This window comes from Diplotaxodon limnothrissa, linkage group LG8 (assembly GCF_057381915.1).
Source record: "Diplotaxodon limnothrissa isolate DT_005_m linkage group LG8, D_limnothrissa_male_GT1.1, whole genome shotgun sequence".
In the NCBI taxonomy this organism is placed as follows: Eukaryota; Metazoa; Chordata; class Actinopteri; order Cichliformes; family Cichlidae; genus Diplotaxodon; species Diplotaxodon limnothrissa.
Genome location: NC_140603.1, coordinates 24,927,780 through 24,955,253, shown reverse-complemented (window position 1 = coordinate 24,955,253; position 27,474 = coordinate 24,927,780). Strand labels below are relative to the sequence as shown.

General features: G+C 39.2%; 1 protein-coding gene across 2 annotated transcripts in view; it reads right to left on the bottom strand.

Moving 5' to 3' along the window:
• sdk2b (sidekick cell adhesion molecule 2b) overlaps nt 1-27,474 on the bottom strand; it is a 295,188-nt gene that overhangs the window by 185,052 nt on the left and 82,662 nt on the right. Inside the window, exon 2 of one of the 2 annotated variants that reach the window (XM_085360965.1) lies at nt 18,645-18,740. The exons of the other annotated variant lie outside the window; for it this stretch is intronic. Within the exon in view, the coding sequence (XP_085217091.1) occupies nt 18,645-18,740 (96 nt within the window). The remainder of the gene's footprint in view (nt 1-18,644; nt 18,741-27,474) is intronic. 2 annotated transcript variants of the gene reach the window in all.

Genomic DNA, 27,474 nt, shown 5'->3' with positions numbered 1-27,474 from the left:
CAAGCAAATTTGATGTGAGTGCAGCTACTAATGGGCAGTTCTTCATTCGGTTTTTCAGTCACCCACTTATGCACTCTGCCTATCAGTCTCTAAGAAATGGACACTTTTGGAGGAGGGTGATGATTTTCTCTGACTACTTGAATTTTCAGGCTGTCTTTTTGGCCTTTGCGGCACCTTACATGGCATGACGCTATCTGAACTAATCATATCGGAGGATCCTGACATCAACACTGCCCAATCCACTGTTATACTCGCTATAATACATGGACTTTTCAAACTACCATTTTGATAGCATTTTAAAACTACAGTTGCCATAACATTTTTTTTTTAAGCACAGCACAGTTGATGTTATCCTTATCTGTCTTTTTTGATATATCTGGTCTAGGAAGAGTAGCTCACCTCTTAACTGACCTCAAGCAGTCTCGGGCTTGGTGAAACTGCTGTTCCTTAGCACCTGAAATAAGGTGTAAAGCAGCAGACTGGATGTGCAGTAAAAAGACATTTTCTTTGATTAACCTGCATTTTGAGAGCTTCCCTATATATTTGTAACATTCCTATATTGTGTAGCCATCCATGATAGTTCATCTGCCACCTCTACTCATATTTTTAGATGCTGTAGCACAAATTCAACTGGTTGTTTTTGCGTGCATGTGTGTGTGTGTGCGTTATCGCTTTGCTGTAGTATCATCAATAATGATTGCAATTTCAAGATCATATTTTTGCATCGCTGCATAGATGTTTCATTTGTTATGTCCAATCAATTAACTTGTCAGATCAGACATCTCAGAATGAGAAAAAATTAGGTTCTACTTCACTATGGTGAATGTGAGCACAAAAATGATCAGCTTCTCTCTCTCGTATAGTCCTTTGCACAGACCGTGAGTCATTTTTCCAGCCTCGGGGAAGGGTGTAATTGAGGCCTGGTGAAAGATAATGTAATTTGGAATAGATCATAAATAATGAATAGTCAGGACCCAACTAAAGTATATGGGAGGAAATATTATCTGGTGTTTTAACTGTAGGCTGGGTTTGTGATAAAGTGGATCTATCTCCAGTTAATACTGCTGTCTAGCCAGTGGGCAACAGGAATTAAAACAAGCCAACGAGTGTATGGTATAAATCCCCTCAAGTCAAAAGGAGACTAAAATGTCTAAACCTTCTGTTTTTTACTTGACTTAAAAGAGAACTTTTAAGCGTTTAAAATGTCACTGACAGGACCGCAAGCATGTCTAAGCAACCAAAACACACCCCATTTCCTTCTGTCTGAAGCTTATGACCCTAATGGCCAGATGAACCTACTATTCACCATTTTCCCCACTAGAGGCCCATATATCAAAATCATACTGTATTCAGTTAACTGTCATTTGTTTCCCTTTCCTGAGATGGGCTAGAGGGATAAGAGTCTGGGATAACAATGGCTGCAGGGGTGGGCCCAGGTCAGCAATGACTGACTGCAGGATATTAGACCTTGTGACAAGGTTAGGCCCCGTTGTCTGGCCCCACTACCACCAATGCTACAATCCCGCCTCCCCTCAGTCAGCTCTGTGTTCGCTACTTCAGCTGACTGATATTGGGGTTGAGCATGGGAGCATTGATATCGTCTGTTTTGACAATGATCCCCATTGGCCATCACTGAGGACTGATCCTACAGTCATGTTCTTCTCCCCTGACTCTTTTCATCCCCTAAATCTGATGTTGTCTTTCTCTGTTGATCCAGCAAACAATGATGACACCAAACTTGTTCAGCACCTTTTTCAGATTTCGCTAACATCTGGTGGATATTCAAATTAGAAAGCCCAGAACTGTGATGCCTGATGATTTCAGTGCAATAAACTTTAGAGTAGAAGCCCCTCTCTGTCACCAGCTGAGGGGACTGTTATTATAGCTCCTTTCCAGTACCACTCTCTCTTTAGAGTTGGAATTGGGGAAAAGCAGTGTGTAAAATGCCAGCAAAAGATGGAGGCTCACAGCTAAACTGTAATTTGTAGTTTTTCCTCAGGATCCTATCTAAACAGGGAGTGGGGCAACAGAGACGCACCCATTCTAGGTAGCAATGTGTTACTCAGTGAACAGGGAGTCTGGTACATAGAGATAGGATGGTCCCACCCACGGTGTAGCTTTTCCCAGGAGCCCTAGCAGATAGGGCTCTAAGGACACCTGAGAGAGTAGGGAATCAACCACTTCATTTTTCTCAGTTTTAGAAGTCATAGAGCACAAGCTGGACTTTAAAACAAACTTAAATCTGGCAGGAGGCTGTCCTGCCAAATGTTTTAGGCTAATTTCACTCAGATATTGCAACAGTTAAATTCCTTTTTGCAAAAAAGATCTTCGTTATATGTATTTTTCCCCTCTGCTTTTTGCTCATTTTCCTGTGTTTGTGCATACCCTGCATGTGACCTACAAGCAATAAACTCTGTGCTTTTATATACAAAGCAAAAATGTTAATGATGATAATAATTAACTCAAAATGTAAAAAAAAATAACAACATTTCCCCAAAAGCAAATAAGTCCAAGCCATTATAGCGTTATGTATCGGAATTAATTTACCTTGCTATATAATGCACTGCAAAACCACAATTAACCCACAGACTCGGGAAAATGTCTAAGTGACCTCAACATGATTCATCTTAATTCATTAAGGGCAAATTTAGGTCAAAGGAAAAGGCTGTGAATCACTTAAGAAGCCCAATTACTGAAGAGTTATTAACTTTCTATTGCTCTATTGCTGTCCGCTTGTTTATGTTCCACATAAACCTTTCACAATAAAGCTCAAGATCCCATTGAGACTTTTCAAAGTAAACTGAATCACGTGAAAGAGCAGATTATTTATGGATGAGAAGTAAAAAAGAGCCGCCAGGTGCTAAAAAATAAACCTTAGACTGAAACGTTTGAACAGGCAACCCGCAGCACGCCGTGTAATAAATACAAAGAAAACGGCGGCCGTTACAACTTATGTCTAAAAATGTATAGTTTCATGCATCGGTTAAAACACTCGACTCCGGGTAAAGGACGTGCAGCTGGAAACACTTCACGCAAGTCGAGCTGCCCGAGATTCACAGAATTTACAGAAAATTTTAAATTTTTGTGATTTATATCGTTATCGGGACGATAGAATTCTTATATCGGGATATGAGATTTTGGTCATATCGCACAGCCCTAAGTGTAAGTGTTAGAGAGCACTGCTATCACCATAAGGACATCAGAAGCTGTACCCATATGGAAAAGATATATATAAATCTTATAAAGTTTGTATCTGTCTTGTGTGAAACTTGTATGAAAAGCATATGTGTGAAAACAGATATAAGATCCCTTGAAAAATTATATAATGAAACTTGTATGTTTTGGATACTTACTAAAACAATGTATGAAAGTAATGCGAAAGTGGCCACTTTCATGAGTAATCACATATAAGTTTTTACTATTTCTTTTCCGTATGGGTATACTTACACAAACAGAGTTCTGCTTGTGTCCTCTAAAGCTCACCCAGCCCTGCTGTTGATAACAATGCTGCCTGGCACAGCCAATTTTTAGCCCTATGAAATGCCACCATTTGTCCTGACTTGACAGATTCCAGATCCTGGGTGAAACAAATAAAAAAAAAAAAGAAAAAAAAAAGAAAAGAAAAAAGCCCACACCCACAGCCCACTGGCCTGGCTCTCTGTAACATCCTCGACCTCTATCACACAGTGCTGACTACCATCTGTGGTTTGATCTTTGCTCTCATGGGGAGCCTGAAAGGGCTCACTCATCCAGCAATGACAAGCAATGTTGCTCTGCTTTATCTATCCAGCCTGCCATTGAATACAAGAGCACACACACACACACAAACACACAAATACAGCACGTACGTACAGTATAAACAGGGCTAGTGATTGTCAGCGTTATCATTGATCAGGTCATTGCTTTGGTATCAGCCATGCTCAAGTGACTGGACTCGGCTGAAAGACATCAGCTAGATAGCAATTAGTGTTTAATTACTGTGTATGCATGGTTTGTTTTCTTTCCATTAAAGATAATTACTCGATTGCCAGTATCTTTTTTGGTGCCTTATAGATTTGTGATAAATTCGTATTCACCGTTCATATTCACAATTTGCCTTAATGGTAAAATCTGAGCATTTTGCATTTTTCAGTGTACCAGAAAATTAAAAGGATGGATATTTAATGCAAAGTCTTTTCCATCCATCCACCCACCCATTCATCCATCCATGAGCTGGAGTTTATCCCATCTGTCATAGGGAAAGAGGTGTGGTACACAGGTCGCCAATCTATCACAGGGCCATAATGCCGAATCATATCTTGAAATTGCTTCTTAAAATTTCACTGGCAGTTACTAATTAAAATAAGAAATCATGTACTTTTTCTCAGGAGACATAGAGTGTATAAGGATTGATAGTAGATAGAAGAAAATAATGTCAAGACATCACCGCCACCCGATTTTCTTAAACTCCCCAAAGGATCGCCTACTATCTGCAATCAGCAGCTGTGCGTGAGCCACTTAGAAAACCAACTGTTTACCCTCCACGTCTTTTGCTCACACACACATATACAACACTCTCCGAGCTCTTCTTTTTCTTACACAGATTTATTTACATTAGTCTCTTATACAGCAGCCTGTTTACATCTGTTTCTCCTAAGTCACTTGCTCCTTTTTCTCCTTCCCTGTCTTTCTCGCATACATATATACAAACTTATTTACACACCACTGTGTTCCATCACTGATCCCCTTTTGAAAAACACTTAATTAGAAAAGCCTGAGACGCTCACACCCCCCCCACCCCCCATCACCACCACACACACCTCCTGCTGGCCCCTTTCTGCAACACCAACTCTTCTCTCCTGTTTTAACTACATCGTGTGGCTTTCTGTACCCTCTGACTAATTACACAGAGATTAGAGGTGGTGGCACAGCCTGGTAAAAACAACAGCCGTATTAATATTCATGGCATTAATATTCATCTAGGTATTAATATGAGAAGTACACATCAGGTTAAAAAAAAAAGGGAACAGGCTATTCAGTGCACAACACCAGAGGGATAATGTTTCGATGTGGCTGTAACATGTCGAAAAGTAAAACACGATATTATTAAATGGAAGCAAATTTGAAGGACGACAAGCTTTGCTGGTTCAAGAGATCCAGCGAGAGGACACTTGCTCATTAGCAGCATGTCCTTACAAAAGTACTTGTGGAAAGGTAGCCGCAAAGCGCACCCACATATTACTTGCACCATCACCAGCATGAAGATATGAGCCTTGCTTTTCTGAGGCCATCAGAGAAGCGACAATGCTTTAGGCTGTGTCCCTCAAAGAGTTATATTTTTCCTTTTTAGATTCCAGAAAAAAAGAAATTATTTTGCATCTGCATTTAAAAAGAGGACAGAATCCATCAGAAGTGTTTTGTCTCTTACTTTCTCCAGCTATGAATACAATGTATTCAATGTCTGACCAAACTAAGAGAAAGTCTCTTCTCAGAACTTTGTGAGATCATGAAACTTCTGGTGCATTATGAAGCCACATTGCATGCACTCCTTTTGTCTCTCTTTGGATGTGCCCGAGAGTGTAGTGTCATTAAATCTTCACTTAAGACATGCATGCACACATAGAGCACAGGGGGGGTTGACTATGTGCATTTTCAGACACACAACCCGACCTACTTACTCTGACAGCCGGGAGTGGTATTGCATGCCCGGCCTGGAAAACTGTGGCGGTATTGATATGCTATTTATAATTTTCTTTTGCATAAATTACATTAGTCAAAATGGGAAAGAGCAGAGGAGAAATGTGAAAAGGAGCAGAGACAACCTACCGTAGTTTGTTCTGTGTGCCTAAAAAGTCTTACTGGATTTATTTTTTGCTCTCTCTCGCTCACGTCTCATTAAGACCTGGGATCATAAAGTCAAGCTAATGAAGGACATTGTGTGCTTTTTGCGTGTGTAGGAGTATTTTGTGCACTGGCTAAACCCTGTCAGTAAGTCAGTCAACGATGACAGGCCTTTGTCATTGCAGAGAGGGAACACTTATGCTACGTGACCAAACACTCACACATCAAGTGTCTTTGTAGTGACTTAGAGAAAGACTAATGGCAGCAGGGAGAGTAAAATACTGAAGCTCACATGCTGCTAATAAGCTTAACATCTGAAATACACCTGATTGGGCTGCTAAAGGTGTACAGTCTGTCGTGTCTTGTTTTTATGGAGACTATATTATTTAAAACTGGTACTTACCTCATCTCTAAGCATTAATGCAATGCAATTTTCTCCTCTGAATTAAATTCACTATCAGTGCTTGGGCTAAACTGACTGTGTTGCAAATGCAATTACCTCAAGAAAATCAGGTTTTAGACATGAGATATGCAACAATGTTTGCCTTATAGATTCATTATATTTTTTTAAGGCTTGTTTACCTCGATACTGTAATTAAAAGTATGGTTTGTCTGTGTGTGCACGTGATGCATAGCGCTGCAGTCGGTGAAACAGAGTTCTCTTTCGGATAGGGAATAACCCCCCAATAATTCATCAATTTTCTTTAGCACTTGTCCAGTTCAGGGTTACGGCTGTCATAGGTCGAGATGCAGGATCCACCCTGGACAGGGTGCCACTCTATTAGAGCCAACACAAACAAAAATACACTGATGACAAATGACTAGTTCAGAAATGGAGTTGTTCATCTATATGTTCCTGCCTCTGCTATTTTATTTTTTACATTTAAAAATGAATCCCCCACACCCTCTGGATTTTTGCTCTGCATCTTGAAATAGTTAGAAAAAGTTTAAAGTGCAAACACTCTTTCAGTCTAAACCTAATAGTCACAGAAAATTCCTATATGTATACACTTACTGAGTGTTAGTCATATGCACCAGCGGTGCCGTCTGTAGCATCCTACACCGAAAGCTTTAGAAGCATGAAGAGCATGTCTGAAGAAATGTTTCCTGCATGGTTTGTTGGCTTTGCAATTGATGCAACAGCAATGATTTGCTGATTGAGAGCAGCAGCCACTCTTCTAAGTGAAAAGATCAACCCTAGCTTGACTATCATTCACTGCATCACTCACATTAGAACTTCCGGTCCAGAACATGTAGTAGGGCTGAGACATTTTCACGTTTCACATATTTTCACTGCTGATGTAAGTAAACGAATAGGAAAAAGTAATCAAAAGTAATCACGTCTACTGTACCATTTTGTTAGATTACTGTAAACAAAAAGTAGCCTGTGGCCCCATAGCTGCAGGGGTGACAAAAAGCACAAAAAGAACTATGCCCTCATGCCAAGGTACCACTAAGAGAGCTAAGTGTCTGAACCAGAAAACTAACTCAGTTATCAGCTCTATGCATTAGCCACTGAATTACAGGAAACATCTGCCAAATGCATCTAAATCCTGATTACTCTCACTTTGCCAAACCATCCAGCTTACACATCCTGAAACGAAGTGGATAGAGAGAACCCGAAAGAAAAAAGCAGTCAGAGTCCATTTATAGTTTGTACGGGAAACAGTGCTGATTACTGCAATAGGATGAAACATTTATTGGCATTCAATCTCCTGATTTATTCAGGTCAGTTAAGCAAGTGAAGGAGAGCAGTCAGATTGGACATGGCAGGTGGTGTAGCTCTTTTTCTTTGTGTTTAATCTTTTCTTTCTTTTTAGTTTTTTCTCTCTCCAATTTGTAGGTGACCATGAAACAAACTTGCTGATTATTTAATTTAATAGAAATTTATGCTGAAAAATGGGCACCTTTCATATCACACTTTAACTCTAAAGTGCAATGCCACAGGAGCCATTTTAAGATGTGAAATTTAATCAAGGAGTGGCAGGACAAGTAGAAGTTTCATCCTAATCAGAGTTGAGAGTTATTATATACATGCCGGGGTTTTTTGCTATACAAATCAACTCGCTGTATCCTTCTCTCCATCATTTCACATCAAAGCCCACCTCGTCCTGTGTAGGTTTTTGCAAGGGGAGAAACTGGAGGGTTGGGAAAGAGCCCACCTTGGGGTCACCAATCATGCTGAGGACTTGTACATAACTCTGTCAATTCCTGACACCTCCCCCTTCAAATGGGAGAGGAATGGCAGGCATAAATCGCAGCCAGAGGCCGCCCAATCAATTCGCTGCCCAGCTGACTGATGTGTCATTTGTCATAAAAGGTGGGTTTGCTTTCCTGTACCTCCTAAACATGTGGCTATTTCCAACATTTACTCTAAATTCATATGTACTGATGACATAATATTGGACTTTATATAAAGGCATTGTATCACAATGACAAGAAAGTGCTGAAACATTGAGGAAAAAAAACAAAACAGAAGGCACTAAAGTCTAAGCAAGGCAAAGAAAGAAGACAAGAAGGGAGCAATGTGTCAAGAGGATAAAAGATGATTATTAGAATAGTTAGTATTATATAATCAGAATCATTTCTATATAAAAAAGCAACAACTGTTTTCAAATGTTTGTCAAGTGTCATCTTCCCCCACTCCAGTTCAGAAACAAGAGGTATGGGGGAAAGTTATTAAACAGAACAATGATGATACCATATAAAATGAGCGACGACACTGAAATCGCCAGATGATATTTGAGTCATCCTGGTAATTGCGATTAACTTTTTATTAACTTAGTAAAATTCCCCCAAATTCCAGCAAAGTAAAAGGATTTCTACCTTTGAGTACCTGATTAGATTAGAGAGATTTTTTTTAAAGGGGTGTTAAATGTACACTGGCTTGAAGTTCCTCCAAAGGAACCTAGTTCCTGTGGAAAGTTCTTGTTGTGTAAATGTGGCTTAAGAGAAAGAAAACGTAAAAAAAAATGTAGACCTGTGTTGTTAATTATGCTCAATGCCATTAGAAGGGTCAGACTGTGAGCACTTAGGGCGAACAGCTTCAGCACCAATTTTACTACAGAGAGCTTTTTTTTTTTTTTTTTTTGGTTTGAATGGTCAAAGAGGTACTCTATAATTGCTTCCACTTTCTGTGGGTTACAGAAGTTAAATGCTCTGCACATTTATCCCTTTTAATCTATTAATGCAGCTTAATAATTGATACAGTGCCTCTCTGGCTGCGGTCTTGGCCCATAATCAATTAGTAATTTTAATGACTGGGCCAAGGAGCAACAGTAGCGGGTGCACCATGAACTTTATAGAAAAAAAGTGCACTAGATAGTATTACTAATTGTGATTATGGCTTGATTTAACCTTTCTGGGAAATTCTGGGTCTGACTGAACATCTAACCCCCATTACTATATCAACATACTGTCAAAAGAAAGGACATAATATGTAACAAGAAGTCATTATAGATTTTTGATACTGGCAAGCAGAGCTGTAGTGCGTGGCCTAATCCTCTCAAAAGATGGTTTGACGAGTACGTCAACCCAAATGTCAGCCATATTGTGTGACCCGCAGGTAGCAAACACGAAGAGCGAAAATTATCTGCTGATTCTAGGGAGACGAGCGCGACAAACAAACATTAATTACTTATACACAGATTCTTGACTGGGCTCTCACTCATTATTTACTGCATATCACCAGCTGCCTTGTGAGTCTTACTGAAAGGTTAATGAAGAACATAGAGATATGAAGGCCGCCCAAACCTATTGCCATCGCTCTGGTACATCTTGTACTTGTATGTGTGCTTGAGTGGGTGTGTGTGTGTGCATCCCGTCAGGTGGCTGCAGCAGACTCGGGTGTGCCTGCCATTTCTTAATTATTGATAATGAAGCCCAGGGAGACTGCAGCGAAAGATGAAGGGGAAATGGCATCTGATGCAGTTAGGCATAATAACAATACAAGTCATGATGGTGCTGTAATGAGAACAATTATACGACTATACCCTCGACGGCCACAACAATACCAATCATTCTGCCATTTTTAGAACTCTTTTTTCTGTATGATCACCCTTTTCTTTATCCTAGACATGTTTTCTTCATCATCTAAAACCACATTACAAAGCCCCTAATCATCACTAATGCTTCGACATCCAAAAATTATATTCATCCACGTTTTTTTCTCTGTTGGTTTTACGAAACCCAACTCGCATTGTCATTCCAGCAGAAGCCATTAATAATTCTGACAGCATCTTAGGGTGCAAGCTCACAAACAACAAAGAGGAATGTGTTAAAAAAACAAAAACAAAAAAAAAACCACCCTCCATGCCACATCAAGCAGTTCCTGTGACCTTCCCATCCTTGAGGAAGACAGTTTTACATCCCAACTCTCATTAAATCCCCTGGGGTTTAAGGCCTTGATAAAGCAAACAAATGGCTCGTAATCACAGCGGTAATAAGCAGAGGGGTGATCATTAGAGATGCTATTCATCCCATATGGAACGCCTCACCGAGAGCTGGGGACCCTTCTCCTATTGTGCCAGAGTGACTTATTGTCTCTGCCAGTGCAACGACAGATCGTCCTTGTCTGTATGGGGGGGGGTTTATCCACAAAGCCTGGCCGCCCACTCACCTTGTTTGCAGGGCTTTATTAAAGCTCAACCTGTACTGACTCACTGCTAAATGCAAGTCTCCATGTACTGTAATCAGCCTCAAACCACCAACATTAATTTCCATTCATGACTGCAAAAGGAAGTGCGAGATTATGGACTCAGCACCTGATCTTGGCATCATGGCCTGGCCTATTAGAGCTGGCAAGGGCTAGAATGAAGTGCTGTTCAAGGAATTTACCAGGATGAAAGTGGAGTGCAGTGACCTCTGTGTGACTACTTTCTCTATTCACATCCACTGGGATGTACATCATTGTTATTTGGCTCAACCGTGGAGGTAGCTTAAATCTTAAAATGGTGTTATGTAATCCCTATGGGCTAGTTTAGAGTACAAGAGAATAAACCCAAGGGAAAACACTGTAGTTCTTCAAAGAAAAGTTACTACAATAAAATCAATTAATTAAATACTTATGGCAACAGCTGAAATTCCCAGACCCTCCCCCCAAAAAGAAAAAAAAGACAAAACTCATCCATGAAAATAATTCACTCCTTGAATTTGAGTCCACAGTCTTAGTTGCGTTTTTGCTTTCCGAATTCAGTCTTGATTTGATCTTCCGTCTTTGCCATCAATAGTGTTGGACTGATATCGCTGGAGAATAGCCAGCAAACAAAAGCTGTCAGGAATGCTTTTGCTGACAGCAACCCCAAGGTCTCACCGCAAACCAGAACGTATTCTTCATGACAACAAATAAGAAAATACCCCCCTTATATATACTTATACAAGGTCTTCTCAATTCATCCAAGGTATAAAACTTATACAGCAAAAACAAGGAAGAAATACTGGTGTGTAGCTGTTTATTAAGAATTTCAAGTTTTTTCCCCACATACTTTGTGTATGTCACTGTTTGTTTACTTACTTTCCAATCCAAGACTTTTCTAATTACTTTCTTAAAGCAATTATCCAAAGAGGTCTTAGTAAGTCCCCTAAGCCATTTGTAAATTTCTGCTTCAGCGTCACAATACACAAAATACATGCATAATAAAAAAGGGTTCTTACCTTTATTTGCAAACATTCCGAGTGAGCAGCACCAGGAAAAATAGGAAAAAGAAAAGCACAATTAGAATAGGCATTGTCATAAATGAACAAACTTAAATCTAAGAGCTTTCTTCTTTTACTTTTATGACTTTATGTCCCAGCGAAAGAAAAATGGGAATCTGAAGTGTATATGTAAGCTCAAAGCTAGCAAGGAGTTCTAATAACAAACAGAAAATGAATGATGAACAAATAGTGTTCGATAAACATGTTATGGTCAGGACACTAAATAGTTTCATTGTTTTATTTTCAATTAGCTTAATTATTTATTGAAGAAGACGCTGGAAGTCAGGCTGATGGGATACTGGAAGGTTTCTGGCAGCAGAGAGACAGTGAGAGAGTAAGAGAAAGAGTTTGAGACAGGGTTTGCCCAATTTCCTAGAATAGAGGAGAAAAACTGCAAGCAAGAGTTTCATTGATTTACAGCAGTGAATAATGCAGGTAAATATCACCTGAGCAAGTAAAAGAGTATTGAACTTTAAAAATATACATTTTGAAATGATTTGAAATGAATTTTTTTCATCTATCAACAGTTTTCATGATATAAAAACAGTATAAATGAATGCAGCTTCCGGGTTAGTAAAAAGCCAAGGCAGAAGTGCCGAAAAATTCGAATTCTACCTAAAGGCCACAAGATAGCGATAGCTGTGGTTGCAAAAAGACTTCTAGTCCCATAGAAGTCTACAGTAAACCAACTTTCTGACTTGACCGCTGCTGAAATTACGGACTCAGACATTCATTTTGGACCATACTGAATAAAAAATTGAGTCTGTTTCATAAATGTTAGTTTGACCATGTTTTAAAGAAGAGCAATATTTGTGGTATGGATTTGTATAATCTTTGGCTAGTGAATTGCCAACCACCAGTCATTAGCAAATGAGTGTGCGATTTCACGATCAGACCCTCCCTTCCACATCAAAATCATTTTTTGAAACCAAGATGGCGATGGCAGAAATGCCCACCTCGAGCCTTAAAAAAGGGTGGCACCTTTTATACCGTCTGTGGATATAGTAGCAAATCTATTGAACTGACACTGGTTGTTAGTATATTGGAATTAGTGTATGTAACAGACTTCAGCAAATATGGTCACAAATAGAATCAGAAGACGCTGCAAGCTGCCACAGGGGAGTCTTGCCATGACTTGCTGCTGCCCGTTCGGAACACTGATGTCCCGCTGCTTGCCGCCTAATAATACTGTGATGAGATGCAATGTCTGTAATAAATACAGTGAGAAGAAGCATGAATTGGAACAAATGAGCAATTATTGGCAAGACCTATTTACTATCAGCAGTGAGTGATTAGGCATTTTTGGATGAGCACAACTTCTTATTTCTGGAAGAGGTATCCTGTTTTTTTTTTTATGGTAGCAGGAACTATTGAACCGTTTGAGGGGACTTTTTCGAGCTCGTCCTTCAAGGTACGTCCTCTACAGCACAATAACAAGCTTTGATGTAAGCATGAGGCAGCCACGACATAAAAAAAATAATAATAATGATAGAAAAGCATCATTAGCAGAAACATTATACAAGGACTATGACATTAGCTGCATAAACAACATACAACTCCAAAAATTAAAGAAAACCAAGAGAAAACTGCACAAAAATAATGTCTAAGCTTTATTAAGGGACTTACATCCCTCCATCCAACAAAGCAAAATATTATAGTGCAGTGACAGTTGTAGTGACATTGGTCAATAGTTGCAATGACTGTATAGATTAGATTGTATTCAGCAGGAATCACTCTTGTGTTCCTGCATGAATCATTGCTGTATATTTCTTATTGTATGCCTAAACTTAGCAGTAATAACTTGAACGTATTACATAAGTGTGCAAATTTTTCTGCAAACTTGCTCAGACAACATAATGAAAATATAACCTGTGCACAGTGTGTGCCTTAACATTTGTAATGAAATCCCAATAATGTGGCAGAAATTAAAGTAAAGGTTAATAAAATTCAAAAAAAAAGAATCCAGTTGTCTTATAAGCATTTACTACAGATAAAAATAAAAGGGTTTCATGCATATTATATGACTATGTTAAGCATTTTGCACGTAACATGGGGCTGCTGAACTCATTTTGACTGGCTGGAGCATGCACTGTCATTTGCTAAACAACTCTCAAGACTTACAGTTCCATTATAGCTCCATTAGCAGAGAGAAAAAGGGACGGGGTTGGCAAAAGGGAGGGAGAATAAAAATCATAGGGATGATAGCTGAAAATGAAAAAGAAGCAAAGAAGGCTGAAAAGGTGGAGAGAACTAGAAGATGATGAGCTAAAGAGCATACAAAGAGAGAAGATGGTTCTTTCATCTTGTGAGCTTTCAAGAAGACTATAAACTGAAGGAGTACAGAACAAACTGCAGTCTATACTACTGAACAATCATCCCCTATGGCTTGAGCGTATGACCAAGTAAAAGCTAAAGAGTGACAAAAAAAAGGAGAAATGAGGGCGGTGGCGTGTGAAAGATGTGTGAGGGAAACGAGAGAATGGATAAATAACAGAGACCATCTCAGAAAAGAAAGTAAATGACTAGAAACTACTGATAGCTCTAAATATGACTTGTTCAATTTTCAGCTACTGAAAAGGGAGAGAACTGAGCTCTGTGTTGTGCTCTAGATATGTAATCTCTATTCAGCTGCACTGACAAATGGTATCAGATATTTTCCTGTTCATCCATTCCAGCAAACCTGTGTCAGATGGAACTGTATCTGACACATTAGTGTCCATTTATACTTGCATTTCATAAAATGTCAAGTTCTTGCACATTATCCTGTGCATTCATATCTATTTCAAAAATGCAGGGCTTTCACCTTAATACATTAAAACACACTTTTTTCTCTCAGTTAGAAAGGAGTCTAGGTTTCACTAGGAACAATGAACAACCAAAAGATTCCAGGTAAAATAAAAACATCTGGCTTTTGTACTTGTTATGCATAACGCAACCATGAGAGATTTTAATTTTTGCTGTCAGCCAGAGTGATTGCGTTCCATTATTGATGGCTATTCAGATAATAAGTGAACAATCTTACAAAACAAAAAAACAAAAATAAACCACGATAAATTGCATGCATCATTCTGCAAACAATTTGTCTTCTTTGTACACTGGACAAAGCAAAAACTTCTGTATTTATCTGAAGAGTTAGTTGGGACTGAAGCACTAGTCTATCAGAGAGTAATTGGAACAGCTTGGGCTGTAAAGAAAGTCTCTACTTAGCTCAGTTTCTCTGTTAAAGCCCAAGCCAATGAAGCACTCTGCCAATTCCCCTCATGGTGGCAATCCAGCTTTATTGATCCCATCATTCCTACTTTTATTAAGGCTGTTCATGTATTTATGTCCAACTAAATCTCGACAAAAAAGAGGATTTTGCTCATGCAACATACACGAATCTTTGTGATTTGTCTTTTTTGGGTTGATATAAAAGCCACTTGGTTTTTTGAAAAACAGCTATGAAAAATATGTGTGGATACAACACTTTTCTTTTTTTTATTCAACTAACTCCCACTGCTTCTTACTCAGAAGAGGTCGTGGATGCCTTGCAAAAGCTTGGTTTTCCATTAAATGAAGAATTATTAAAATGAAGCGTGTCTCGCCACATTTTCGGTCCTTAACACAAAACACTAGGCTGCTGTCAAACTAAAGATGGTCTCAAGGGCCCAGACACCATGCTGAAATATTACCCCTTAAAGCACAGTCCTACACTGCTGGGTTTCTCTCTATAAAATGCTTCAATATGACTCAAGAACTCAAGAACTTTTTATACACATGGAAACAAGGGCCTGAACAAAGAAAACGGCCAGACAATCTATGGTGAGTGTGGTTTATTTCAAAGGCTTTGCTTTATGTGTCTGTGCGAATGTGTTTATCACAGAGAACAACAGCTTAAGAAAGCAGCCGACTCTCTGGAATTTTTGCAGTTAGGCAGGAATCTGTTAATATTGTTCAAAGTAAGAAATTGGTAACAAAAGGGGACCCATTGGGCTGGCAGATGCTAAACAGTTTTGGGCAAACTTTCAAATAATGAGTTCATCACACCATATGTGTAAGTAATCTCTTAGGTTTCAGACTGTTGCAAACTAAATTCCAGTTACATTAGATATTGGTTCCGCATGATGTCATTGTGAGGGGATATCCTTAATATGAGTGAGGGTCAGTCATTCTTTTTTAATGTCAATCATGTAAAGCTACTCTAGTAGAGTTCAATTTTAAAAAATAAGGAGGGAGAAATGAGCACTTTAACATTTACATACATTTGAAAAATGAATCCTTCTCTATTCGTAAAGAGTTGAGCAACTGCTCCAAGCAATATCGCTCCACTTTGTTTTTGCCAGATTTCTGTTATCTTCCTCGGATTTTATTTTTGGCTGGTCTTTTCTACCCAGCCAGAGTGGGCTTGATGATCTCATGTAAGCTTAAAGGTCTATGCATAACCCAGCCAAACTCAGACTCTTGATTGTTCTCACCCCCAAGTAATCTGCATTAGCGACTGAGTCCCACTGTAGCACTCCAGTCTGACTAAGACTCAAGGTTGAAATGTGTCACTGTGACCAGAATTAAAAGAAATAAGAAGCCTATAATTATATGCAAACAATTATATGCAAACAAACCAGCAACTGCAAGAATCCAAAGAACTTCAACTTCAACCTTATATTCATAAATGAATCATCAATTATTCATTTCTGAACACCTACAGAAGAGTGTTCACAAATACTTTTAATGAGAGGATGATGCATTTTCAAGTAGACGTCTCCATATGTGACGCCTCTGTAGTGACTAGTGTACTTGATGTGTTTGCTTGTCCATGTGTATCAGAATGGGTGGGTTGTTGAGGAGTATATTTGAGTCAAAAGTTGTGCTGATTTCTTATAAAGAGTTTCCACGTGCATTCATCAGTTCATGTGCAATTACAGCATGTTTGTGAGTGGGAAAACACACGCCCACTCATCAAACACCCATACACATCCCCAACTATTAACATCAGCTGAAAGGGTGCTCTGCCACCTGCCTTTATTTTCAAGACATCCAAGGGCTATTATTGCCTCAACTTCGCAGTCAGCGAGATCATAAATGTCTCTCAATTATAAAACCATTCAAGGGCAATTAATCTGAGTATAAAGAGAAAGGCAGATGAAACGGGAGAAGAAGGGGAAAGAGTACAAAGGTGGGGCAAAGGGTAACAAAGACAAGAGGATAATTGGGAGGGAGCAAAGCCAAGGAAGTAATGTGTTTGTAGTGTAAGGCACTACTTAAGGCATTAAACATTTCCCTTTTGGTGGTGTAAAGCATTTCCTTTTCACATAGTTCCAAATGAAGCTGTTGTTGCTAATGCTACTGAGCTGGGCTTTTCCTTCATACTCATTCAATGAGAGAAGCATTTAACAGTGTTGGTTCATGGCATGCAGTTTTAATTGCAGCTTTCAATATTGACGAAACCTTTCTTGCTTTAAAAAAAATTAAAGCAAAGCTGTTCAAGACAAACTGGAAAACACGGAAAGATTTAATGCGATTCTACAAAGTTGCAGTCGAATCTTTTTTCACTGACCTCATTGAAAAACATCCTCATAATCCTTGTAAAACCGCTGCTACACACACGCTGGGTTTTAGTAAGACTTTGCCAAGCAAGACTTCCTCAGATTTTGTTAACAAAGTGTCAAACATTCACAGGCAGATCACCCATCCAACTCAAGATGTAACAGCTGAGATGAAAGCCTGTGTCTCTCTTGAGTCTTTTGATTCGGTTTCCACTGAAACTCTCACTGAGACTGTGATTTAAATGAAGCCCTCTTTTTTTCCTGTTGGCATACTACTCAAAAGATTTCTAACATAAGTATATGATTCTTTTCTCCCACTTATGTGGAAAATCATTTAAAATGTTACTGCCCGTAACTCCTTCAGCAAGCAATTGTTCAACTACACCTTAACAACACACCTGTAGAGTTCATCAAAGGTATAGAGCACTATATTAACCCAGCTTAACTATAAGCTTCTGGAATAGCATTTCTCTTTGAAGAACTCAGTCCAACCTCTGCTACAGTTGATGACTCTGACGATATTTGGGCTGACTGGGACCCAATGAATGTAAAAACAAAGAATTACCAGTTTGTTCGTTTTTACCTGATTTTTGTTTCTAAGAAAAATGAGAGCCACATATGAGGATATTCGTTTAACATTTCGATAGAACAGTAGCAGTATAATGTCCTCGTAAGTAGATATCAGGCCTTTATAGAGCAAAACTGAGTATTTTGGTCTAAATAACCCAAAATGTGATGTCCACATTTTGGACGCCAGGTCCTGGGAGGTTAAGGCAAAAAACAGCTTGTAGAATTCTATTGGCATTAAAATTCAATATTTGGTGTGATCACCTTTATTTCTCAACATAGCCTAAAGTTGGGAAGTTAGGCAGGCTTTCTTATAATTTCTCTATGTGGTCTTTAAGAATTGTTTTTCAGGCTTCTTGAAGGAATTTTTAAAGCTCTTCTTTGGATCTTGACTGTCTTTTGATTAATTCTCTATCAAGATGATCCCACACTGTTTCAGTATTATTTTTATAATCTTATGTCAGGTCTTTGACTTTCAGGTATTGTTAATCTGCTGCAGATAGTTCTTTTAGGCTTGCCACTTCTTTCGTTTTCCACTAGCGTCCTGAGTTTCTTAAGGACACACTACATAGTTTGCTGAGATATGATACATTTTTTGGCATAAAATAGCATTCTTGCACTCAGAACATTATTTTCAAAGAGTTACTACCCAGTCAAACTGTTTTCTTTGGCATTTTTCATATATTCAACTAAGGAAATTGGAACAAATGGGTTTGTGCACAAGGCCCTTCTTTAAAATTGGTCTTGCCTAAGTTATCTGTAATGAGTAGACACCAGACTGGCTCATCCCTTGCATTAGGGGCCTTTTTTATGCTTCGCAGGTCAGTGTGGATTAAAAAACATCCATTGCTCTGAAAATGAAATTTTACAAGGACTTGAGTGAACATGAGTGAAAAAGCAGCCAATGTTCAAACAAAGACTTTGAAATACCATTAGAAAGCTTGGAGAACAACAACTCAAGAACACCTTAACAAGTAAGACTGGCTCCTTGGAAGCAAGATATAAAGAAATGAGATGTGAAAAAGTACTCGTGTCCAGTACCTTCATTTTTCCACACAGTGTAGGACATTATGGCAATTTCTTCATCCAACTCTCGCCCTATGACAGCTGGGATAGGCTCCAGCGCCCCCCGCGACCCTGAAAGGGATAAGCGGAAGCGTATGGATGGATGGATATTAGTAATACACTAGTCCCACATTGCATTACGTAGGTGGAAAATCCTCACTGGGACATTAGCTTATTTAAGTTCTTTAAAAATATTACAGTAAGCTCTGTGGTGACCATATGAACATGGCATGCTAGCCAGGGCTCACATACTTGTTCATTTAGTTTAGTTTGTATGGTTTGGTTGTACATTTGTGAAATAACTCTAAAAATAAAAGTTTCATTTTTAAAGAAATTGTAGAAATGCAAAACTTTGACACAAGCCCACTAACTCTTGGTGAGTGCACTCAAGAATAAAAGCTACATATCCCAAGAAATGTCTTTGTATCCTGGTAAAGAAATAAAAAGAATTTTAGCTGAATGCACGCTAAAATGAAAAAAAGTGTGCTGCCACTTGTCTAAAAAATAAAATACAGTGAGTAAATGTGATGAATAAAATGAGTGAGCCATAAAAAGTACAGCTACACACAAACAAATACAAATGACGCAGTAATAAGAAGCCTACTGCCAAAGGCCAGAACCAAAGCATTCTAATTAAACAGCATGTATACAGAGGAACCTTGACAAAGCAAGAGAGCAGAAAATACTCATGAAAAGAAAGACGGGGTTAGGAATGAACACAGTATGCATTCTTGAACACCACAAACAAAGAACTATAAAAGCACATTCCTCGTGTCCTTTTGTGTACGTCTGTGGTTGTTTCTGCACATCTGTGTTTGGCTGTCCATGCTACGGTAAGTGCTGCTTCTGGAAGATGTCTACTTTACTATTCTGCACTGGGAAGAGGAAATAAAACTGAATTCTGCTTTCCTCCTAATTGAGTGAGAGTACAGTTAGCAAATTAAAACAATTACATCTGCGGGCCAGTGGCCACTGGACCGTGAACTGCACAACAACAATATGGAAGCAGATTTCAGCAAGAAGGAACAGCCTCATTAATACATACTGAGGGAGTGGGGGGTGCAGTGTAATCAAGTTGGAGCTTATTCAGCTGAAAACATCTAAGATTTTGCCAAAGATATGCAGCTACAGCTGGGTAGCGTACAGGCAGAGAGACCTAGATTAGCTGTGATTGAGTGTGTGCGTCTGTGTCTCGGTGTGTGTATGTGGGAGTGAATGCATGTGTGTCTCTTTGTGCCTGCGTGTCTCTGTATGTGCTCTCCTGAGCACAAATATATGCCAAATCAATTCAAATTAGGTCATCTCTTCACTCAGTCTAATGTTCCATAAAAGATGTAAGGGGCCCCATCCGTATCGCTGTCTGTTTCTGACATTACTTATCTCTAGGTGTCTTCTGCAGTCTCTCAGGCAATACAGGCCATTTCTACGGCAAACTTAATGGACTGTTACATAAGCCACCTAAAGCCTGTCCTGCCATTCGTGACACTAAGTGTGAGAAGTGACTATAAGAGGGAAATTTTAAGGAAAAATGCCGGAGGAAATTACAAGCCTTAAAAGGGTTCTAATCTAGAATCCTCCTGTGATGGGCCAGGGCTGTCGACTCCCAGCGAATGGGTCAGATCTAACTGGCTTCTTGATATGAAAAAAATTGCACAAGTAGGTAATGAATGAGTGGCTGGTATAGCTGCCATACTAGAGAGAAGACAGCAGTGGAAGAGATAAGTAAAGCATGTGGGAAAAGAGCACTTTTGTGTCACTCTCCTGAAAGTGTGCTGAACTACGACATCAGAAAAGACAACAGAAGAAAAAAACGACCGTAGCAAGAAATGTAAACATTAAAAATACAGTTATGACACTGACGCAGTGCAGAAACAGAAGTGGGTGGAAAAATGTTCCAGGTGACACCAAGTATGGTCGGTTCAAACACTGGTCACCCAGTTCTTCATAGAAGTGGGCTAAGGGTTTAAGTTCTGTGCTGGTTAAGTCCATATCACTCCAAACCACTCAGCCTCTCCTGCAAGCTTTGCAGAACTTCCAAAGTGATAGAACCGAAGTTGAACGCTCTATTCTTCCCTCATTCTTTTGTCCCATCTTCCCCTCAATGCCATACTGCAGAATCCCAGTGTGTAGACTGCACATACATCTAAACCTCAAAGACTAGTAAGGTGGTAGGTTAAAATAATGCTCCACTGGGAAGGATTGAGTCTGCAGTGTGAGGTACCTGTCATCTCGAAGTTTAAAACATCAAACACAGATGTCAAAATCTGTGTTTAAAAAAAAAAAAACTCAGTAAAAAGACTAAGGTGGTGACAGTATGCCTGTAAAATAACAGTAAAAAAAAATTATGTTTGGGTGAATATGAAAGAAAATATGACAGCTTAATTTAGAAGTATAAACACTCACGCAGTATAGATCAGTACTACTAAAAGATTACTGTATTTCTCAGCACTTAATGAGAAATCTCTCATTAGAGTAGGTGAAATACTCAAGTACGGTATATAAGGCGTTCACACAGCTTGCACTAATGAAACACAACTTAATGAATAGCTTTTTGTGACAAATGTGGCTAAACCAAAGGGAGTTGGTTTTAAATATCACCGTACTTTGAGAAATACAGACCACTGTGTGCCAAGGTTTTTATATTCATTTTCACTGAATGTTATCCCTAAAGTACAACAAGGTTGCCAAAGTAACCACCACCCATACCCTCAGCATACTTCCCCCCACACATACACACAAAAAAGGTGTGCGAACAATTGATTTGCACAGTCTCTTTTGTTGCACCTGTCATCCCACTAGATGAAACTCAGTATTAAAACACCTTTCTGGTGAAGCATACAATATTCTGCTGGCAAACCTTGGCTTCTGGCATTCATCTGTACGCTACTTTGACACGTAGGATTGTTGAAGACCGAAACAATATTAAGCAGCTTCTTTTGATGTAGTGGCAGTTTTTATTTGGAGCCCAGATGGAACTAAAAGTGAAAAGTCTTTACACTTTACACTTCTGATTTTTACCATTTGTTTCAAAATTTTATAGACAGGCAAAAAAGAAATTACATGCATTTAAAAGTCTACATGAGCTTTCCTTACAAGGACCCACAACTGGCTCTATGTACTGTAGCTCCAGTTTCTACTTGCCATCGGTATAGTTTTACAGTTTACAGTTTAAACAAAGTTAATAATAATAAAGTACACTGTGAACACCCCTATAACAGTAGCAGAAATAACACGCTCAATGCAGGCATTAGTGACTTATCAAACCTTACATTTATCTAGAGGTTAAAAACTCCCATACTTATTTTTTCTGTGATCATCTGTACGTCAAATGATTTCCCAGAAACACAATATTCTAAACACTCTTTAGTGTTAGTCTCAACAAATGTTGAGTCCGCTGGTTTGGAACAAAGTACCCAGCAGTCCAAAACATATCTTTGTTTGGTTTATTTGAAGGAGATTTGTTGACTAAGAACTCAGAGCAGTAATGGCCTCACACCTGGAAGCTGCCCAGCTCGACAATCTGCTGGCTGTCTGATCTATCGGCTGCTGAGCAGCTCCACTGAAGCAGTTGGGGGTTAAGTACCTTGCTCAAGGGTAACTTGGGGGGTCATGAGGGCCAGTACTTTTTTGCCCACAAGTCACCAGTCTGCTCAAGTCAGAACAGAACTGATCCATAAATCCATATTTTAGCCTTAGCGTGTGCCTATAATGTATTTCTACAGGAAATGTCACTTTAACTGCCTGTAAAACGCAAAGACGGAGGAGAAAAAGGGCCCATGGTTGAGGATAATGGAAAATTTGTGCTCCGTCTATTTATTATTTTCAGGGAGATTTTCTGTGTGTACAATGTGTCTGTGTGTTTGTGTGGATGGTTATGAAGCGTGTTTAATTAAATTTCACACACTGCGAAGTGTCAGATTGAGAAGAGCCCCCCACCCCCACACACACGCGTACCCCCTCATGTGCATAGACACACACATACAACCATGGTGATGGTAGTGGGATGCAGATGAGATATGATTTGAGTGGGTGGAAGTAAACACTAATAAGTGAATGGCTTGTTTTTTAATTGGCAGTCTGGAGTGAAACAGTTTCAAGTAGGCCAGTGGTACAACTTATAGATGTGAGGACTCACACACATTTAAAATACTGTGCAAACTTGCTAAAAGAAAGAAGTTCAGACCTGATGAATCTTTGCACCGTTGCACAGATGGTCAATCTTCTACAGCATAGTCACAGAAGATGAATAGACCTAATGCTTGGAGGGACAGAAAGGCTGAGGCTGATGTATTGATGGACAGTAAAAACAGAAAGAGTGGAGAGAGGTCACTGTTTCTGACACCTGCTGTATACACAAGGGTGCTCAGATGAAACTATCCAAAACCACCCGAGTCCACCTGAAGCGCGCGTTCTCACACATACATGAATGCAAAGGGGTGAATCTCCATACACAGAATTGACCAAAGAGTCATTTCTGGTTATGGCTAAAGCTTGTGTGACAGTCTGTGATATCACTCTGTCACACTACAGTGCTCACATTTGATAGTGAGGAGCAACAAAAAGGCTTTTCTGGTTATGTCCCTTCCCTCTGGTTGGAAGAATTATAAGCAAACCTTATAAAGTTGGTTAATATTTCATTTTAACTTGACTCATTCACTTCAATTTTTAATTAGAAAAACACTTGAAATTACATACTGGTTGAGATTTATGTGTAAATCAAGGCACCACCAGGAAAAACTTTATTTCATTTCATTTATATTTATAGCATTTTCATTGTTTTTTTATTTTTATTTTCAAGAACTTCATTTTCTTGAGCGTATACGAATGCAAAATGCATTTTAATGAATGTCATGATAAGTTTAGGCTTTTAATGATTTCTTTGAGCTGTTCCTTTTGCAGGGTGGAATTATTTATTAATGCAAACAGGTATACATATGTATTTACAAATATAAACATACACTCAGATCTTTTAATAAATGGTTCCACGGGTTCTTCAATGTCTTTTAACTTGATAAGGCCAAGGCCTTCCTGTTAGTTGTCACAGTTAACTACAACTGACATTCTCTCTTAACCAGCATTAAAATATTTTGTTTAACAACATTAACTGGATTCGTCAATACTCAGGACAATGGGAAAAACCAGAACTCAGAGAAGATCTAAGAAGGAGAATTGGAGATTTATACAAGTTGAAAAGGTTATTTCTCAACAACTGCAGATTTCAACATCAACAGTTCTCATAACTGTACATAAGTGCAAGTTACTCTAATGTGTCACCACACTTTGCCAAGGTCTGGAAGAAGGTCTGTCATCCTCAGATGAGAGGAAATTGGTTAGGATGTGGAAATTGCTGGAACGCCAATGTCCCCGTCCACGGTGAAGTTTTACTTTGCCATGGACCGAAAAGACTGACTGCAAATTGCAACTGTCCACGTGGACAAGCTGAATGCCTTATGGAGGAACGTTTTATGGTTAGACAAGCCAAAAACTGAGCTATTTGGCACAATTACAAGGTATGTGAAACTTTGTAAAAGTGACACAATTGGGTCAGGACAATTATCCCAAACACATTTTGAAATGGATAAAGCAGACTAACATGGTCAAAATGGTCTACCAAAGCCCTGACCTCATTTCTTTTGAAGGTTTGTTGACTACACTTAAAGGTTGGATCTGTACCAGAGATCTAATCAATGTAAATCAGTTCTACAAATTTTGCCAAGAAGAGTGGTCAAATATCCAGCTGCAAAAAACAAATGACAAGGTGCTCAGTGCAGAATATACTAAAAAAACTTAATTAGTGAGAAATCTGAATGTTGGATTATGACAGGCTGTTTTTAGCTTCCAAGTTTTAAAAAATAAAAATGAATTTCTGGATAATTTCTGTCCCCTGTGTGGTATTCTTTATTTGAGTGTCTCTTGCCAATGGCAATATTTGAAATTACTATAGATCAAGGTAGTTTAAATGAACAAAATGAAAAAAAAAAAAAAAGGGTTAGCAGTGAATTTTCCCTGGTACTGAAATTTATCCCAAACCTCTCTGTCCAGTCGCAATGATATGCACCCTTCACAGTAGCATCGCACATTAAGAGTAACTGTCATTAACATATCAGGATCCATTTTGTCACCACATGAGGTGATTTGTGAGTTAAATAAAAACTGTTCATTTATTATGACTGCACAACCCATTAATTAAAAAAAATATATGGGAAACTCGTGATTTTTTGTTTTTTGTTTTATACCATTTGGGACAGACCATTTCAGGTAGGTAACAGCAGAACACCGTCAAAGCAGACTGCTACTGTTAATACCATATGGGCCAGTGGTGGGAATATGCAGCAAAGTGTACGTCTGCTGAGACGTACACAATCCCTCAGCTGGTTTGCATGAGTTTTTCCTTGTGTATAGCAGGGAGATGCAGAGAGGTGGAGTGTGGTGTTATTGCGCAGACAACTACGCACACCAGAGACCCCCCAAAGGCCCTACAATGCAGGTACTGTACTGTAAGTAAATAATCAGGATCCCCTTGTGTGTGCAATTGAGATAGTGTCTGTGTTTGTATATTCCTTCATGGTGTCACTGTGAAGTCTCCAGAGTAGCCCGTGTTTGTGTAGAGATTGTGTATTTGTATATTTGTCAGGGAGAGGGAGAAAGAGAAAATGTGTGTCGACAAGTGTGCTGCCTCATACATGTTTGATTGGAGGATTTGGTCTTTTCTCCATAAACAAGGCTCCTTCAGTCTGAGCAGGGCAGCCCATTTGAGCATTCATAGGTAAGCCAGCAAAATCGACTGATCAAAATTCATACTGCATACACAGTGGCCAGTGACTCTCCTCTCCTTTCTTTTTTTTCTTTTCTTTCCCTTCTGCAGTTTAATTCACTTTAACTCATTTCAAGCCAGCTCAATTGTTTTATTGCCAGCTCCTTTTCCTTCGCTCTCCTCCTCTCTGTTGTTTTGTTCTTTTGTCATCTTTTATCCTCTTCTCTTCACTCATCTCCTCTATTCTGCTCTCCTCTCTTTAACACGCTTCCACTCAAGTCTTTTCAATCCAATTCTTTTCATTCTCCACTTCTATTTTCCCTTCCATCTTCTTTTTTCCCCTCTCTTCTGCTAGTGTTATATTCCCCTCCTCTCTTCTCCTCCTCTGTGCCCCTCTCCCCTGTGATTCCTTTCGTCTTCTGCCACACATGTAATATTAAAGAAATGCACACACACTGGGCTAAAACAGACCTTCGCTTAGACAAGCATGAAATAAGCAATTCTGAATACAAAACAATAATCCACAGGAAAATCTGCAGGCACCTCAGACGTTCTATTGCTGCCTGCTAAATGACCAGCCCCAACAATTCTCATCGCCAGCAACCCTCTCCAGTCTGCTTAATTCTTATTTTCTTTTTTTCCCCACTTTATATGACTGTTACACAGAGTCATATAAAAAGCAGACAGCAGGAGTTGGGATGTCAGTGAAAGGAGCTCCTTAGTTGACTTCCCTTAAATGAAGTGACACTTTCAACTTGGGTGTCTTGTAAGTGCGAGCGGCTTAATGTCAGACAATGTTGTCTGTAACTGGGAGGGATATGCTGGGGAGGAGAAGAAAGACCAGACATCTACTGTCATTTAGTCACAAGGAGGAGACATGAGAAAGAAGTAATTAGTGAGAAGTGGTTTAAGAAATGGAAGCAAGGGAGAAGAAAAATACCAGTGGGAAATAGAAAAAGATAGACTCTAAGAAGAAGACATGAGAAGTGAATAGAAGGATGAGAAAGGAATGAAACTGCAGGCAAAGGGGTGGAGAAAATGACATAAAAGGAATAAGTGGGGGGGAAATAGTTCAAAGAAAATCCTCGTTTATTACAACTCAGGTCCCATTTTAGAAAATGTACCTATCAGTTACCGGAACAGTATACTTGCTCATGTAATTGCTGAGGTGTGGAAACGATAAAATTGTTGCTTAGTACGATTAGAGACCGATTAGAGAAAAGTGACACTGAACACAGGAAGGCTGTATTATATTGTTTTTGGAGAGTTTCCCCCATTAAACACTGTCCCTACTGAGAGCAACATAGGTGTCTGGCTTTTTACGCTGGTCGTGGGATCTGCTACTTCTAAAAATTAGAGTCAGAACTACCATTGTGAAAGAAATAAAAACAAGATAAAAGGAAACAGAAATAGGAAAAGGAGAAAAATTATTGCAACAAGGACATTAAGAGGCGCCCAACCCTTCAGGTGGCAGTGAGGTGAAGTGTGAGTGATGCAAAGACCTGATGTGTGGTTCCTCTTGAGTGCACTAGGGCAGGCAGGGGTCCTGTCCCAGTGGCTAGTAATATGGCAGCTCGATGTTGTTTTCACTTTGAGAGATGAAGCTCAACTGCACTGACATACAGTAACAGCACTTTGCAACTGGATGTGTGTGTCGTGTGTGCGTGCCACGCAAGCATACCTGCTAGTCAGAGCTAAGGGGAAGCCCTGTCATGCCTTTCCCCATTGTTAGCATATGGCTGTGCGCTAAGTGAGTTGTCTTTTGCCTTATTAAATATTCACAATTACAAACAGAGTGAAACCCTCACCCTGGTTGGAATTCATGTTTAATTGATGTCTCTCTCGCTCTACTTCTCGCCCTGTTCTGTTTCTGTTTTAAGTTCATCTTGTCTTACACTTGAGGGGCCTAATTCAATAATAAATGTTAAACTACTGTCATCGCTAAGTTTAAGCTTAGGTATGTAATCAGAGGACTGCTAACTTTTTTTAAACAAAGAAGAAGAAGAAGATTGTCTTTAGTTCAGGAGTATAAAAGGTTATGAGGAAAGAACT